Raw genomic sequence first — 18,898 nt, 5'->3', positions numbered from 1 at the left:
TATTATATAATTATATTGGGATATGATATGATATGGGGCGGCATGGTGGTCTAGTGGTTAGCACTGTCGCCTCACAGCAAGAAGGTCCTGGGTTCGAGCCCTGTGGCTGGCGAGGGCCTTTCTGTGTGGAGTTTGCATGTTCTCCCCGTGTCTGCGTGGGTTTCCTCCGGGTGCTCCGGTTTCCCCCACAGTCCAAAGACATGCAGGTTAGGCTAACTGGTGACTCTAAATTGACCGTAGGTGTGAATGTGAGTGTGAATGGTTGTCTGTGTCTATGTGTCAGCCCTGTGATGACCTGGCGACTTGTCCAGGGTGTACCCCGCCTTTCGCCCGTAGTCAGCTGGGATAGGCTCCAGCTTGCCTGCGACCCTGTAGGACAGGATAAAGTGGATACAGATGATGGATGGATGATATGATATATGGCACCTCTTCACATAAATGTATCTATTTAATTGATGGATGAAAGTGTACTCATACCCAGTTGCCTACATAGTAGTGTCATTGTTCAAATAATGAATGAATTCTTTCTTTCATTTGCTCTGATACTGGTTAAAATCATTAGAATGGAATGAGACTAATGCCTCATGGTTTTCCTAATAACAAATCTGGTTTCAGGCAAAAGGAGTAAGTCACTGCTGCAGATCGGTGTATCTAATTCCCTCGAAATCGTCCCACCATCGGCTAAAGAAAATTCAGTTCTCTACCTTTTGACTCATTCAGTCTCTGTCTGTTGGCTCAAATCTTTTTTTTTTTTTATTTCTCTTAATGGCTAAATGAAAATCATGGGTGCCACATGGGTATCCGCTCTTCACTTGCTCATCTTTCATGAACACTAACTGTGGTTAAAGTGCAGAATACTTCGCCTTATACTCATAAAGGGAATAATGAATGAAATTCTTCACATGCCTGCAGAGTGACATGGGTTCTTCTGTGGCATGAGCATGGTTTGAATTTAGATATTTGGAGGTCTAATTTGATGACAGACAGTAGGTGGCAGTGTTCCATATTATTAGAGACTAGGTTTAGGGTTACTGCAGGTCATAGTACGTAGTGAACTGTGGTTTTGGTCAGATTTAAGAAATTCCTATAGCACTGAGTATGTGTTGATGTGTTATGTAAGCATAATTTGTGTGCTGGTGCATGCTAACATGGTATATGTCTTTGCAGTAAGCTAAGTCTGTTGACTGGGTTCTGTCTTTTGTGTGTGTGTGTGTGTGTGTGTGTGTGTGTGTGTGTGTGTGTGTGTGTGTAGATTGCCCGCTTGAGAGAAGAAGGCTCCAGACAGCTGCAAGAAGAGCAGAGACTGATTCGAGAGCAGATCCAGAAAGAGAGGGAGTGGAGGCTCAATGCTCAGTCCACACATGCAGGTACTTAGGTGTTATTATTATTTGGAGCTTATGCGATATCCAACTCACATGCAAGACATTTTGTACACATGCTATCAATAAACCAAACCAATTTACCCTTTCTAAAAAAAAAATTGCACTGCATTGTTGTTTTTTTGTTTGTTTTTTTAATCTTGATACAGAGCCTATTATACATTTGTGGCATCATAAAGTGTTATTTGCTACGAAAAGATTGTTCTATTCAACTGAGAATATTAAAAACAAACACGAACATGATGATAGAATTAGGACAATGCAAAGGCCTAAACGTAGCGAATAGAATGAAAATACAGAAGGGGTTAGGTAGATGAAGTATGATGAAGACTGAGGATAAAACACAGCAGCACTTTACAGAAATGAGCCACTTGCAGTGTGATACATGATCCCACTTTGTTCTTAACTTAAATCCATGTTCAAATGGTGATATAGAATTGTTCAGTTTTGAACAATGACACTGGCTTAACTCTGTCTCTCTACCGCCATCCTCCCAACCTGTTTTCTCCCTTGACAGATTTTTCTTCAGTGCAGCAAGATAACAGAAAGGTCACCCCTAAATTAAAGGTACTTTTGCCATTATTGGATATTTGATGTCTTTTTGCAAAGAGTTGGCATGCTCATGTCTTTATTATTATTATTATTATTATAATAGGGCGGCACGGTGGTGTAGTGGTTAGCGCTGTCGCCTCACAGCAAGAAGGTCCGGGTTCGAGCCCCGTGGCCGGCGAGGGCCTTTCTGTGCGGAGTTTGCATGTTCTCCCCGTGTCTGCATGGGTTTCCTCCGGGTGCTCCGGTTTCCCCCACAGTCCAAAGACATGCAGGTTAGGTTAACTGGTGACTCTAAATTGACCGTAGGTGTGAATGTGAGTGTGAATGGTTGTCTGTGTCTATGTGTCAGCCCTGTGATGACCTGGCGACTTGTCCAGGGTGTACCCCGCCTCTCGCCCGTGGTCAGCTGGGATAGGCTCCAGCTTGCCTGCAACCCTGTAGAACAGGATAAAGCGGCTACAGATAATGAGATGAGATGAGATTATTATAATACCCCTGCTTCGAAGGAGGGGGGGTGTACTGGTTTACCTCTGTCCGTCCGTCTGTCCGTATCTCCGTGCAGCCATCTGTCCGAAACACCCTTTTTCTCAGCAACCACAAATCATAGCCACTTGGTACCAAACTTCAGCTTGGGGTTCTATACCATGTATACCGTTTTCAGGTCTGTTGCACATCGACTTCCTGTTTACCGACTGAATGTATTTACAAAACATATAGGGTGGATTTTGACACTATTTCAAGAAGCAAGATGCTATTTCAGAATGCCAGTTTACCAGGATGCTGTTTGAAATCCCTGGGCAGAACACTGTTCTTTACTTACTCGTTTCAAGGTTAATTATTTGTTGAAGTCAACATTCATAATAAGTGTCCTATTCCTTCGATTGCTTGCATTCTGATATAAGTGAGAGCGGGGGGGATACGTAAATGAGCAGTAGCTCACAGTTGATCTTGTTAAATCGATTAAAAGACTCTTATTAATTTAACTCATGCTCGAACCAGGCAAAGGGCTCTTTCAGGTTGTTTTACACAAGATGAATGCTGATTCAGTGGATGGGATTAAACATGGGGTCCTGCAGTGAAACCAAATAAGTCAGAACGTTTGAAATAGGTCATGTGTTTATTATGGAAACCAAACTTTCCTAGTCAGGCTGTATATGACCCTATAACCCTTTTTTCTATTTCTCCCAAATTCCCTTCACACAAAGCTTCACCCTGCATCCAATACTTGTCAGAGGAATTATAGCTACGTAATGTGAGCGCTATTCTGTTGCCTTTGGAAAGGCTTAAGCTTGTCTTATTAGTGGACGCAGTTCAGTATTAGCTAATGGCTTAGTGTTATTTATCACATCAGTTCACTTCTTACTGGTCCCAACTCTATCCTCTAATAAACTGAGTAAGTGATCTGCTAGATATAATTCCTAGTTATCTTTAAGGGAAGTCTTTACCTCTTATAGCCATTGAAGTATTTCTGTATAATTATTTTTTGTAGAAGAAGTTAGACTCGTTTTCCTTTAAGGAACTGCTCGGATGTTCTTTCATAGCACATCATCGCTGTTATTTAAAGTTTATTCAAAGGAAGTGCCTTGAATACAAACACTTACTCTGGATATAAAAAGTCTGCACACGCCTGTTAAAGTTGCAGAAACCAAGATAAATCATGTCAGATCTTTTAAAATCTTTACTGTGATATAGTATTCAACAAAATTAAGTTTTAGGGGGAAAAAAACAAGAAAAAGGGAAAAAAAAACTTGCAGTATCCTGGTTGTACAAGTGTGCATATCCTTTCATAATGGGGGATGTGAGCGTGCCCAGAATGAACCGGTCACATTCAAACTCCTGTTTAAAAGTAATTATCATACAGCTGTGATCAATAAAGTGATTCTGATTAACCCCAAATAAAGACGCTATTTCTAGAGGATTTTTATCTTCTTGGTTTCATCTGACTGCTGAATCCATGGTCCTCAAAAACAAAGCATGTACAGGATCTCGCTGTTGAGAGGTATTAATCAGGAAATGGATGCAAACGAATTTCCAAAACTTTAGCTGTACCATGGAACACTGTGAAGGCCAGCATCAACAAGTGGAGAAAATGGGGCAGAACAGTGACATTAGAGCAATTCCAGCGTTATGGACGTGACACTTGAACTCAAAATGGCAACAAATGACCCAGTGCATGTTTTATCGTCTCCCAGTATTTAAACAGGTGTTGCATATTTTAAGGCTGTACCATACTGGAGAAGTGATAGAACAAGAACAATTCCCATAGTACATCTAGGGCATGCCAGAAAATGCCAATAAAAGATGCGTTATGGATGTGACAGAAAAAGTATCACTTTTCTTGGGTGACTGTACATTTTTATCAAACTCTGTGAAATTGTAAACCTAATGTCGAAATGGAGATATCCATTTGATAGAGGGGTCCAAGGTGAATATTAAAAAATCTTTGTTTAAAATATTTTGTATTTCATGCAGAGTTTCGGAAGGAAAAGTCAGCGTTATGGATGCGACGAAATTCCGTTATGGATGTGATGCGTCTGAAATAGACATGGCATATGTTTAGAAAATCAGCAATTTAACCACCATAACCCTTTGAAAAACTCTCTAAATATCAGCTAAAACTATCAAAGTTCTTAAATAATATTTAGGATGGCTATTGTTTTGCTGTTTTGTGGATTTTAGCATACATTTCTGTGGCTTGTGGCAATAATACAGAATTGTACATGATCAAAGTTGATTTTAGCTTGGGTTTTACATTATAAGAAAGAAAGACTGACAGTGACATATTAGGTTGGTTACAAATTGGTTCAAATTATTCACATCTGTAAAATACAGGCCTAGGTGATATCTCTGGGAGTGATTTTGATGTATTACATGCTGCTTTATTTTTGCATGGTGAGGTTGACATTTACATGGAATTGCCCATTACCAAGAACAGGATGTCCTGCTGAAATAAACTAATAGTCAAGATGAAAACTTATTAAGGAGGCTGATAAGAGACCTACACCAATGTTAAAGGAGCTGCAGGAATATCTGGCAAGTGCTAGTCACTTTTTACGTACATGTCACAACAATCTCTTATATTCTTCACGTGTCTGGGGTGTGGGGGGTTGACGAAAGTCCTTTCTCACAAAAAATATATTCAAATGTGCTTAAATGCTCAAAAACCATGTTGCAAAATGTGTTATGGTTTGTTGAGGCCAAGGTGGAACTTTTTGGGCATACACTACCGTTCAAAAGTTTGGGGTCACTTTGAAATGTCCTTATTTTTGAAAGAAAAGCCCTGTTCTTTTCAATGAAGATCACTTTAAACTAATCAAAAATCCACTCTATACATTGCTAATGTGGTAAATGACTATTCTAGCTGCAAATGTGTGGTTTTTGGTGCAATATCTCCATAGGTGTATAGAGGCCCATTTCCAGCAACTCTCACTCCAGTGTTCTAATGGTACAATGTGTTTGCTCATTGCCTCAGAAGGCTAATGGATGATTAGAAAACCCTTGTACAATCATGTTAGCACAGCTGAAAACAGTTGAGCTCTTTAGAGAAGCTATAAAACTGACCTTCCTTTGAGCAGATTGAGTTTCTGGAGCATCACATTTGTGGGGTCAATTAAATGCTCAAAATGGCCAGAAAGATGTCTTGACTATATTTTCCTATTCATTTTACAACTTATGGTGGTAAATAAAAGTGTGACTTTTCATGGAAAACACAAAATTGTCTGGGTGACCCAAACCTTTGAATTGTAGTGTAATTCTAAAAGATATGTTTGGTGCAAAAACTATATACATGGTGAAGCATGGTGGTGGGAGCATCATGTTATGGAGCTGTTTTTCTTCAGCTGGGACTGGCTATAGTCGAGGCTGTTATTAGACAGCTGAAAATGAAGAAAAAATTCAACTACCAGCACAATAACGACCCAAAATGCAAATCCAAGTCAACAAAGGAATGGCTTAAAAAGAAGCGGATCAACACCAAAATCCAGATCTAAATCCTCCTGAAAACCCGTGGAACGATTTGAAGAGGGCTGTGTACAGGAAATCCTCTTGCAACTTGATAGATGTGGAGCATTTTTGCAAGGAAGAGTGGAATAAAATTGATAAATCAAGATGTGCTAAGTCCCTGTGATGACCTGGCGACTTGTCCAGGGTGTACCCCGCCTTTCGCCCACAGTCAGCTGGGATAGGCTCCAGCTTGCCTGCGACCCTGTAGAAGGATAAAGCAGCTAGAGATAATGAGATGAGATGATGTGCTAAGTTGGTAGGCATTTACCCAAAAGGACCGAGTGCTGTATTAGTGTTTTTGTTTCCCTAAAGCATTTCTATTCATTTTTCACTTGAATTTTTTTGGTTGTTATGTCACATTTAAAGGATTGATGTGAATTTTCTTGGTTTAATTTTTTTAATCACATAAACCTGCAATTTTAACAAGAATGTGGAGATTATTTATATCCACTGTACGTATCTTTTATATGAAGCCAGGAATCCTTATGCGTTTTACTCGGTTTGCTTGGGAGCTTCACCGATTAGTGTCTTTCTGGTGGGTTGTGGGCAATTCTGATGAAAACCATCATTCGCCAAGACTAAGAAAAAGGAGCTAAAAACCCCCAGATCCCAGCCATCTCACGTGAGGCAGTGTTATTTTTCATGTGAGGGAGTTTGCTTTTGTTCTGGAAGGGGGAAAAAAAATATTGCTTTTATTTGTAGCTATATGGTTGGGTTGTCTGAAATGTACCGAAGAAGTTGCCAGAGAATCCCAGCATGTGACTGAAAAATGCTTTGAGTGTTGTTTAACCTGGAAAATGTCCTCCTTTCAAAATTGGAGCATCATTTAAAGTCTGCTGCCTTTTAAAACTCTGATCATCAAAAACATAAATGTGTGATTCCCAGAAGCAGTTTCGAAAGGAAATGAAATGAAATGAAAGCAGTTTTGAATGCTCTAGTTAATCATTAGGAGAAATTACAGCTTGTGAAAGCATGTAAATTCTGTACTACACATGTATACATGTAAATAGTAGGACACATTTCAGGCTATCTCTGAAGGCTGATTAGTCAAGTCAGCTTTGTCAAATATGCTATACATGCTCGACATACAGCACAGATGAAATTTCAGTCCTCTCTGACCCACGGTGCAAACAGGCAGTGCAATAAATAAAAATAGAATAATTGAAAAAAAACCAAACAACAATATAACCAGTATAAACACTCTAGATAGGAACTAGACATAGACTAAACACTCAAACAATATAAACAGTATAAATAAACAGTATAAACACTAGATAAGAACAAGACATAGACTAAATACTCAGACAATATAAACAGTGTAAACACTAGATAAGAACTACACAGACTAAACACTCAGACAATATAAACAGTATAAACACTCTAGATATGAACTAGACGTAGACTAAACACTCATATATTATATATATATATATATATATATATATATATATATATATATATATATATATATATATATACCCACACACACACACAAAAAAAAATTGGTTCAAATAACCAAACAGTCAAGGGCACTTGAGGTATAGCAGGTAAACATGAAATAAGCAGTATAAACAAACTAGCTGCTGTTAAGATGAGGTAGTGCGGAATAGTGCAAATGAGTGAGGTAAAGTGAGATGTGCGGTCCCTGAGTTCAGTGTGTTAATGAACGATGAGCTGTATGTGTGTATTAATTAGAACTGTGAAAATGCCGAGCTTGAAGTTAATGTTAGGACATAAAACACAGAGTTACCACAAACACACTGAGTGACCCTTTCACATTCATATACTTCACCACAGTTACTAGCATGACACTCTATAAAGGATTTCTCCAGCTGCTATCCACACTTCCTTTCAAAAAAAAAAATCTCACTGGCACCACTCAGATCTGCAAAGGAGTCTGGTGACTGTTAGCGCTTCGTTAAAATATCTAGTGGTTAGCAGGTGAGTCACTGCTGTGAATACCCCAGGCTTCCATGTTAGTTTAATCAATTCCCTTCCTTTCTCTTCATTAGAAAATGAGAATAACGGTTTATCATGAATGCTTGGGCCTGTTGAGCGTCTGTCTAATAAAAAAAAAAAGTCTGATTTCTTTTAAAAAAAAAAAAACCTGCTCCTTGACCTTCATTTTCTTGTTCCACATTTTAGCTCTGTGGGGCATCAGAACGAGACACCTAATTTAACTTCCCGCAGATTTTTAAGCACAGCCACGTTAACCTCCTTACCCGGAGCCATTACAAATACAGTAAATACGATAGCTGTTCTTCAGGGTTTTTGTTTTGTGTTTCTGAAAATTTGAAATGAATATCATTTGTAACTCACTCTGTAATTGTATACTAAATTAGATTTGAAGAACATTTTTGGACATGATTTTGCACCTCTCTCTCTCTCTCTCTCAGCTAAAGTGGAAGTGTAAAAAAGATGACGACACGAACGGTGGATATTCTCAGGAAGTTCTTCAAGGCCTCCTTCAGAAGGTGACACACTGATTTATCTCCAAATGCAACACGCTTGCGTGAGAAAATGACCTTGCCGTCATCTATATACCCATTTCACTTTTCTGTCTTGACCCGTTTGACTTAAACAAACACTGCAGTCTGGTTCAAGCTCTACAGCATATTTTAACAAGTGTGAGAAAATGTCCTCACACACGAACAAGCTGTTTCTCTTCCTAATGAGCGAGGCCTGGTGTCCAGCTCCCCAGGTTTTCAGGCCTGCATGACATCAACTGTTTAAATACTTTTACGTATCCCCCTTATGCAAGCGCCATTAAATTTTTGTAGCAGTGAAAAGTGCCTAGGGCACTGCAAGTGCCCTCTTAAAGAGCTGCACGCCACTCTCGCTAGCCGTCTTTGCTGGTGTGTTTAGAGCTATCAGGGGAGTTGCTGGGAAATGTGCTCTTCTCATGCAACACAGCAGCACACGTACCACCATGGTGAAGCACGCAACTGACTTTGAGACCTTCTGGCAGAGGTACAGGTTTGTTAGCATTCCGGATTACAGTCAGGAAAAGAGCTCATACTGATTACTTAATGTTAGTCTGAACCCCTTCAATTCACTGACCCTCAAAAGTGTCGTCCTGTATCAATGGAGCAACGTTAACTGAAAAAGTCAGACAGATCCCAGATTACAGATGATTACTTTCCTTTTATATCTTTAATAGAAGTCACATTCTGAAGCTGACTTGAAGGATTATAAGAACTCTGAAAGCAAAAGGAATTAAGTAATGAGTTTTGATAGGATACCAGCCAGGTATTACTGGCAAAAACCTGATGGACTCTAGTCTTCATTTGGCAAGGGTCTGTGTATGTTTTGGAACTGGATGTTCTCACTGCAATCACACCAGCTCTACCTCACCCCCAAAAACAACTTTGGAAAAGTTACATATATGAAATATGAATCCTTTGGGAGCCTTCTTCTTTGTCACTGTTGGCATGATTCTGGTCCTTAGTGTCCAATTGCGTTCCTGACTTCTCTTTTCCCAGCGAAAGAACATCGATTCCCAGCAGTCTTACATTCTCAGAAACCATTTCTCCTTGCTCAACATAAAGTCTCTGGTAATAACTCAATAAGCTCTTGTCCATGACAGGTGACCTGTTGATGCAGCGCTGTTTAAGTGCTTGTTCTTTCCTTCAGCTACGATTAGTGGAGCCTTTTTAATGACTGCAAGTGAACATGGACTTCACACAAAGCTAATACTCCATCCAAACCAATCCTTCAATCCTTTCTAAAGGTCAGAGGTTACTGAGTGAACCAAGCCAAACCTATTACTCTCCAGTCTAAATCTTACTGGCAGGCCTTGGGAGCTGAGCCATGATCATTTCAACCCCCGCACCAAAAAAAAAAAACTCCCCAAAAAAGCAGAAAGGTTACAAAAGGGCAAAATATAAATGGTTTCTCAGAAGATGGACCTTTTACCATTTCACCATTCTTCATGGACAGAACATAAATAGAAAATTATATTGTGATTTAATGTTGTCCTGATGAAATATCTAAGCTCTAATAAGGGTTACTGAGCCAGGATGTGAAATTAATAAATACATCCCATCTCAACTTGCATCCACTGTGTCCATTATTTTTACTGTTGGCATAAAACCAAGCTATCACAACCTATAATCTTTAATAATTCACAGTTAGTTTGATTGAGGCATTTTTAAAAAAATGCAATTTCTCAATTTCTGTTTGCAGTATGGTGACGTCTTGAACATTATAGTATCGAGTAAGAAGAAAGGCAGTGCTGTGGTCGAGTTTGCGACTGTAAGAGCAGCGGTGAGTACTTTCAGACTGACTCGTAGTTCCAGAACGATTTTCATATGGATAAGACCAGTTTGACTAGTGACATGATTTATAATTGTTCTTTATAATTTCTCTTTGCTTATTGTTGATAACATTATACTGTTAGTGTGCAACCTATTAGGTCCGTTTCGTTTACTTTTGCATTGCACACATGGGTCATTCTAGAATTCAGGGTCCATTTCGCGTCTCTGAGATAAACCTTTCGTTATTTTCCACAAAATAAATCTTTATTGAATCAGTTTTAAACAGTAATGCAAATTATGACAAACTTTCACCAATAGCAATGTTTGATGTACATTTTAGACCCAATTTATCCATAAAACATTAACTAAATGGTGGCGTAGTGGTTAGTACTGTCGCCTCACAGCAAGAAGGTTCTGGGTTCGAGCCCAGTGGCTGGCGAGGGCCTTTCTGTGTGGAGTTTGCATGTTCTCCCTGTGTCAGCGTGGGTTTCCTCCGGGTGCTCCGGTTTCCCCCACAGTCCAAAGACATGCAGGTTAGGTTAACTGGTGACTCTAAATTGACCGTAGGTGTGAATGTGAGTGTGAATGGTTGTCTGTGTCTATGTGTCGGCCCTGTGATGACCTGGCGACTTGTCCAGGGTGTACCCCACCTTTCGCTCGTAGTCAGCTGGGATAGGCTCCAGCTTGCCTGCGACCCTGTAGAACAGGATAAAGCGGCTAGAGATAATGAGATGAGATGTGAAATTTCAGTAATTAAAAAAAAAAATATCCGTTCCAATATTCTTGTCAACTCTGTTATAAAACCACATAAAATCCACAAAGACTTTTAATAATATGCATTACGCCTGCACTGAGAGATGTCACTTCCTCTGGTGGGAAACTTCAGAAAGGCAGTGAGGTATATTATGTTTCTTCTCTCGTTAATTTGAACAGAATTTTGAGGCTACACCAACAGTAGATTCGTCAAATCTGTTATTGTGATATTGGAATGAATCTGTCATTCGTTTAAAAAAAAAAGATTAAAATCCCTAAAATTCTGTTTTTATACATGCCATGTGGTAGCTAGTTTGAGGTTAGCATGTGGAGTTGAGACACAAAATGTCAACTCTGTTATCGTCAAGTCTGCCCAGTTTGAAGTTAACGGAGTTGACGATGACTAATTTTTTGTTTTCTTTCAACACTTGGAATGTACGTGCACTTATAGAATGAGCTACATATATATATGAATTGTCAATTGGTTAAAATAGCGAAAACCTGTGTGTCACATGGTTGGATTTGTAACACACTTGGGCATCATCTGAGTGAAACAAACAAGAAAGAAAATTCAAATCTTTTTCAACATGTTCCAATTCGTGTTCCCTCGCAACTAAATTGTTGTTTAACGGCAAAACATTATTAGAAAGATTTATTGTTGGCTACCCTCTTCTATCATCATTGTACCAAAGTTTCCTACGCACATTTGTGTGCCTGAAGGTGGCATTTACAGCTTTATGGATTTATAGTTTGTGTGTATAGATTGTGTGACTGCGGTTGTGAAGGAGAAGTCTAGCATGTTTAATGGAAACCAGAGTTTTACTTACTGTCATGATCTGTCTGGCTGCATGCTGCAACTTGGACTGTTGTGGGCTCTGCCTGCTTGTGTGGTTGCTTCCCCAGAGAACATGGCCGCCACACTTTAAGAACAGGCTCTTTGTGTGTGGCGTTTAATGGTCCCAGGGCAGACTGGAGGCCTGGGGCTAGCTCAAGTTCAACACACCACACACTTTCTGTAGCGTGCACATAGAGAGTAAATTACTGTGCTGTATCTTTGACAGTGATGACAATACAAATTACAGTAGGCTTTTTCTTTAGCTTATGCTTACTTTAACAGTGATGAAAGTAATTATTTTGTGTTTTCTTGAATGTTTGTTTAAGGTTTAAAGGAAAGCTTCGGTTTACTACACAATAATATGATTATGATTAAATATTTCTGATGTGCTTTGTGATTTTGGTGTTTTATATCACAGTTCGAATGAGTCATGGCAGAGACTCGACTCGGCTACTTAGTGATTTATGAAATGATGAGCACGATGTCTTTGAAGGCAGTGTTAGCGTGGCTTTTGAGGCTTTAGAAGTCTATCTGTTTGAGCAGAGTGTACAGATGAGGAGGTGAGAGGGCTGGACACACGAAAGGACCAAGGAGTATTGTGAGTAATGTAGGGAACTGTTCGCCAAAGTGAAAACAGGCCACCATGTTAATGAAAGAAATAAAAATAAATAAATAAATAAATAAAAAAACCCAAGTCAACTCGGAATTTCATTACAAAGAAATCTTGGACACCATAACCTTAATTATAATAATTTAAATCCAAGGCATTGATTTTTTTTTTTTTTCCCCTTTAACTGCTCTGAGATTACCGCAATTGGTGCTCGGAAGGGCGTAGGGGATTTTAAAGAGGAAAAAGAGACAACATTTTGCAGTGTTTTAAAGATGAACATGTGTTCATTATAAAATGTAAGAGTACTCCTGTCCAGTCCTGGGACTCACTGCCCTGCGTAGTTATTATTTCTCCCCTTCCCAGTTATATCTTATCATTTAAGACTCATTTATAATGAGAGTCTTAACATTTTTGTGCTCTTTTTTTTTTTTTTGTCCTCCCATTCAGGAACTGGCTTTCAAAAATGAGAGCGGTTTGACAACAACCCCTTTAAAAATTGTATGGCTGGAGGGACAACCTGAGAGCACTGCTCCAATGGCACCCAATAAATCTACAGCTGGAACATTTACTTCTTCACAGGTATACTGACTATAATCAGTTTCTTGCATTTTTCTCTGCTTTTTCCTGAATAATTGAGTCTGCTTCTATCTGCTCCATAGATGCTTACCATTCCTAAAAACTCAAAATGGACATACAGAGTGTCCATAAAGTCTCTTTACAATTTAAAAAAATTATTACAAAGGCAGTTGTTGAGTTGTAACTAGATTTATTTTATTTTAATCAGTGTTGATTCAAGTTGTTATTCAGATCATGCCCGGCGCCATGGGCGGGCCTTAGGGGGCCGTGCCCACCCTGAGACTCATGTGGGCCCACCCTGCTGGAACCCAGAGCAGAGACTTTTTTTCATAGGAGACAGGTCACTGAAGAAATCGTCCATAGAAATGAATGGGGACAGTTCGTAACGGCAGCAAACATTCTAATCAACCGTCTCTGACGGCAGTACGGGTCTGCAAATATCCCGCCTGTTCCGCTGCCAACAACCAATCATATGTCGATCTGAACCAACAGCTTTCCAATCATCTTGCAGCTTCGTGCTCCGCTGTCCCGCTCCTGCCGTTATAGAAGTACTGCGCCTGCGCAGTGTCAAAATAATCCACAAGAAAAGTGGATTTTAAAGCTTTTTCTGAGTCATGAGAACCAACCTAACACTCAAGTATAATCAACTTTTCATGGTGATTTCAATCATATGCTCTTCGCGACCGTTAGTTTTCACAGAGTCCAGTATTGATATCTTCCCATTCATGTTCAGAGGGTCTAGTCTCACTAATCCGAAAAAGATACCTGAAAGTGGCCGGCGAGTGACCGCACTTGGCCTGATAGGAGCCCGTCACAGCTTCTTCTTCTTTGTTTTTTTCCCCCTCAAAAAAAACCCCATAAACTACAAGTCAAAGTTTTTCAGTATAACAATAATAAAGAAAAATGTGCTCAATTTAAAATGTATTGAAACTATTCGAAATCAGCTGATCGGTTCATTCATTATTATCCGTGAGTACAGAAACACTAGAACGTGGACTAATATTTCTTGGGAACCAATGTGTTAATGTAATGGAATGAACCAACCGACCAGTCGCATTTTTTCTTCAAATGGTATCTGGGTAAATCAGCAGCTGTCTCAGCCAATCACATTTTATTGCTGGACGGGATCATATCACGACATCTTCTGGTAGATACCCGAAATCAGCTTTGTGCGTTGTGAGGCCAGCGGAGCAAAAAAAACCCCTTTTAATATGCTGAGCAATGTTTGATACATTTTGGAAAGTTGTTTTGGTTGCTTTATAGGTTTCTTAGAATATTTAACTCGTCACGTCTGTGCTGTTCTCCTGGGTTGCTAGAAACAGTTGTGTTGCCCTGGCTTGGCGTATAAAATGTGTGCCCCCCCCCCCCCCCCCCCCCCAAGCAATTCAAGGCCCGTCCGTCAGTCCGTGTCTGGCGCCGGGTCTGATTCAGATTACAATTTTGTGTTTCAGGTACTGTGTTGATGGAAACCGAACCCCTATAAAATGGCTATTCCTCAAGAAAAGGCACAATGTGTATCCTGGTTTGAGTACCGTCTTGATGTGCTTCGTGCAACTAATGGTGCCCATATAGAAGTCTATTAACTGCAGTTGAAAAAATTTAATAAACACTGATTAAAATAAAATAAATCTAGTTACAATATCTCAACAACTGCCTTTGTAATAATTTTTTTAAATTGTAAAGAGACTTTATGGACACCCTGTATTTCAGGTTCAGCCTCCCATCCAAATAACATGTTCTAAACGCTGTTCCTACTTCTTGAAGAGAAATATGTAAACAGTTGACATTTTATGTACGCATCAGTGGGCAAATATGTTTCGCGTGCTCATCGTGGGGCTCCCAGACAATGTGTTTAGAGAAAGGGGGTTTGGGTTTGTTTCCTTTGGAAGGCAATCTTTGTGCATGTCTAGCAGCTTTGGCAGCCCCCTGGGCTGTCGCTCATTAAGGCCTGACCCAGCAGGCGGAACGTGAGAAGTCCAGAACTAGCTCGCTGTAGATGTAATGGACGACTGGCACGAGAGGCTGCTTTACTCCTACCCCCTTCAAGGAGAGACTTAACCCTAAACATTCCTCCTTTGTTCCTGTTTTGAAACCACCTCTATCCATCATCTACAACTCCAAAGCAGAAAAAGTTGGGACGGAATGTTGAAATTAAAACTGAAAATAATGATGTGTAAATAATCTTTGACCTGTATTGCACTCAAAACAATACAACAGCACATTATTTGATGTTTTACCTCATGAACTTTATTGTTTTTTTTTCAAGATAAACTTCTTTTTTTATTTCTTGCAGCACATTTCAAAAAAGGTTGGCACAGTAAAACAGTTACCAATTTGTAATGTTGCTATTCCTTCTCACACTTAAAAGATGTTTAAAGACTAAAGACATCAAGCGATGAAGCGTTTCGGGCGTTATTTTGTCCCATTCTTCCTGCAAACGGGCCTTAAGGTGTGCAACAGTACGGGGTCGTTATTGCCATATTTTTCATTTCAGAATTCACCACACATTCTCTGTTGGGGACAGAGGGGACAGGCACCCTCTTCTTCCACAGCCATGCCTTTGTAATGTGTGCAGAATGTGGTTTTGTATTGTCTTGTTGAAATTTCACTGGAAAAGATGTCATCTTGAAGGCAGAATTTGTTTCTCCAAAATTCCAATGTACTTTTCTGCATTAATGCTGCCATCACAGAAGTGTAAGTTTCCTTTGCCAAAGGCATGGACACAACCCCATACCATGACAGACCCTGGGTTTTGGACTTGCTTCTGATAACAGTCTGGATGGTTCTTTTCATCATTGGTCTGGAGCACATGGCGTCCATTTCTTCCAAAAAAAGATCTGATGGTCCATCCCAGATGTCTCAGAGCCCGGTGAATGATGATCCAGTTAATATAAGGCTTCCTTTTTGCACAGTAAAGTTTTAACTGGCATTTGTGGATGCAATTCCATATTGCAGGGATGAGAGTTTTCCGCTTTTTGTCGGAATTCCGCTTTTTTTCAGTCAAAATGGACCTTTTTTTATATTGTTGCAAATCCGTTGAGAGAATTTTAGGGGGGTAGGGTAGGGTCTGGTACTATTTCTGGGCGGCTGGACTGACTCGCTGTCAGCTGACTCATATATCAGGACTCGCGTAATGTTTACAATTCACAGAAATGTAGGCATCCATTTTGAATATCGTACTTTCTCGTAAGATGTTAGTTTGCCGTTAGTTTGTATTTGGTGTATAACCAATGTCTCGTGTTGTGATTGGCCCCTGTATCAGCATTTGCTGAATGACAACCAATCCGTATTCACCTTCTTAAACCACCTTCCCGCGCTACATGATTGGTTCTTTGCACGTGTGGAGTACTGCAGCAGTACATGTGTGGAGTACTCGTGTATGCAGTTTTGTATCAATCAAAATGCCGAATGTTATCGAGACTCGCGACGAAGCTAAAGTGCGTGAGATAGATGCGGATCTGAAAAACAAGTTTCGATGGAAGCATGCAGAGTAAGAGAAAGGCCAAGGAGGAGTTAGACAGGGAGCAAAAGAAAGCAAGGCTGGAGCATGTGAAAAATCAAGAGGAGTTGGCTAAAAAGAGGGAGAGGACCAACAAGCTTTTAGCTCTTGCTAAAAAGCTCAAAATAAAGAAGAAATAACTTTTCTGCACCATGAAACTGTAAATAGTTGTATATATTGTAAATAGACAAACACTTTATAGAACCAAAGGAAAAATGCATTCATAAATCATATAAACAGTTTGGGACTTGTACATGTATGAGGTAAGAATCTATAGCTTCTATCAAATTTGCACATTTTATATAAATACTAGTGATAAACCATTATTTAATATAGCAGTGAATGTGTTACCTTAGTTTGGATTTAGAGCAGCAAATTTGAAGTATCATGTTGGTGCTCACCTGGAATGTATATGCAAAATTTATCACAAAAGGCCTATGTCAATGTTTCCTTTACATAGGTGTAGTTGATCTTTATCAAATGAAAGTTTAAGTAATGTATGTACTTGAAAGAGAGTTCTACTTTTGTATAAGTGTCAATTTTGTAAGCAAACAGGGTATGGCATTTCAACAACATTTGTAAAATTTTGATGATAAAATAAATGGTTTTTAGGGTAAAAAAATTTCTAAAATCCATGAGCTCCCAGGGGCTTCGCCCCCTGGACCCCACTATTTTTTCAGACCCCCGGCTAATTTTTCTGATTTTTTCATCACAAGCCACTCTCATCCCTGATATTAGAGCTTGGCAAAGGTTTGCTAAAGTAATCCTGAGCCCATGTGGTTATATCGGCTATAGATGAATAACGGTTCTTGATGCAGTGCCGTCTGAGGGATCTGAGATCACGGGTGTTCAGCTTAGGCTTGTGCCCTTTATACACTAAAATTCCTCCAGATTCCTTGAATCATTTTATGATATTATGCACCATAGAGGGTGAAATATCCAAATCCCTTCTTATCTTTCTTTGAGGAACATTGATTTAAAACATTTCAGAAATGTTCTCATGCATCTGTTGACAAACTGCTCATCTTTGCCCCTCAAGGACTAGGCCTTTCCTGGGTACTGATTTTATACCAAATAATCATGACCATCACCTGTTGACATCACCTCTTTCAAATTACATCATTTAATTGTTTCACCTCATGACTAGAGATTTTGGGTTCATACTATCTCCCAACTTTTTCTGATTTGGTGTTGTCCATTTTTCACTGTCCATTCTTCCTACTATACATCATCTTCCCCTCTTGACTTATCTATGTATGTTGCAGAGGTGGACAAAATACCCAACTTCATTACTTAAGTCAAAGTACAGATCCCACTGGTCAAATGTTAGTCTGATACAAGTGAAAGTTCTCCAGTCAATTTTTTTACTTAAGTTAAAGTACTGAAGTACTTACTTTTAAAAATACTTAAGTATTAAAAGTGCATTTTCCGTCAACACATTATTGCATTATTGCCACAATGTTTACAAAACCTAATGCTGTTACCAAAGACAGAAATGTGAATTCACAAAATGAACACATGCTGTGCATCATGGTGGTTTAACATTAAGCTAGCTAGTCACTGAAGCTCCACCTGACATGCTAGCAAACACTTTTCAAACTCAAAATCATATTGGGTAGCTAATGTTACTAGAAAAGAAAGATTTCTACATTCTGTTTATTTGGCAAGATTATGCTAAAACATTTTCTGAAAGGACTTCAGATAAGTTAACATTATTCATGTTGGCGTAACTCTGTTTTTACATGCTAACTAACAGTGTCCAAGTTAACTAGCTATGTGTTAACGTTAGTCATGGACAAGGCGATGGCAACTTGGTGGGCAAATCCATAGAAAGTCATTTGACTAACCAGACTGCATAGCTATTGCAATGTTATCGCTAGCTCTAAAAGCACAGACAACTTCACTGCAAGCTTTCTCTTGGAATAAAACGTTTACATCCCTCAATATGCTTCTGCAGGTTAGACGGCAAGTTTTTGTAGGCTGTGATGTGGTTCATTTTCGACAAACATTTAAAACGAAACTCATCTTTAATCCATTCAGAAAACTGAAACATGTGTTCATGGGTCACGGGTGTGTTCATTCCTACTTCTATTCTGCCATTGACTGATCGTGTTCAAATAACACTGCTGAGAAATCATTGAACTTGATTTTATACAGTCTATGGACGTGACGTGACCCTAGTGATTACTGATCGGCTGTCTCAGTGTCACCTGTGAAAAAACCAATCATGTTTTAGAAAAGAAAACAAAAAACATTCACTTTCAAAACTGCTTCATAGTAATGAGTAACAAGGACCTTGACAGAAATGTAGTGGAGTGAAAAGTACGATATTTGTGTCACAGTCCGGTCCGGTCCATCCATGCCTTAGATTGTGGGACTTCCATGACGGATCCAGGACAGGAATTGAGTCCTGCCTTGCTGTAGGCCATTTCCTAA

The 18,898-nt window shown here is 39.4% G+C and overlaps 1 protein-coding gene across 3 annotated transcripts in view; it reads left to right on the top strand.

Annotated features, from left to right (window-relative positions):
- Positions 1-18,898, top strand: part of dnajc17 (DnaJ (Hsp40) homolog, subfamily C, member 17) — a 126,908-nt gene that overhangs the window by 66,536 nt on the left and 41,474 nt on the right. For 2 of the 3 annotated variants that reach the window (XM_060933963.1, XM_060933964.1), the window contains exons 6-10: positions 1,253-1,367; positions 1,897-1,946; positions 8,330-8,407; positions 10,119-10,199; positions 12,835-12,966. In XM_060933963.1, the coding sequence (XP_060789946.1) occupies positions 1,253-1,367; positions 1,897-1,946; positions 8,330-8,407; positions 10,119-10,199; positions 12,835-12,966 (456 nt within the window). Of the gene's footprint in view, positions 1-1,252; positions 1,368-1,896; positions 1,947-8,329; positions 8,408-10,118; positions 10,200-12,834; positions 12,967-14,414; positions 14,593-18,898 lie in introns of those variants that run through there. The other variant, XM_060933965.1, reaches the window with a different exon arrangement.

The sequence above is a fragment of the Neoarius graeffei genome, chromosome 11 (genome assembly GCF_027579695.1).
Source record: "Neoarius graeffei isolate fNeoGra1 chromosome 11, fNeoGra1.pri, whole genome shotgun sequence".
Classification (NCBI taxonomy): domain Eukaryota; kingdom Metazoa; phylum Chordata; class Actinopteri; order Siluriformes; family Ariidae; genus Neoarius; species Neoarius graeffei.
Note: the sequence above shows the minus strand (reverse complement) of the source record. Positions and strands in the feature narration are given on the sequence as shown.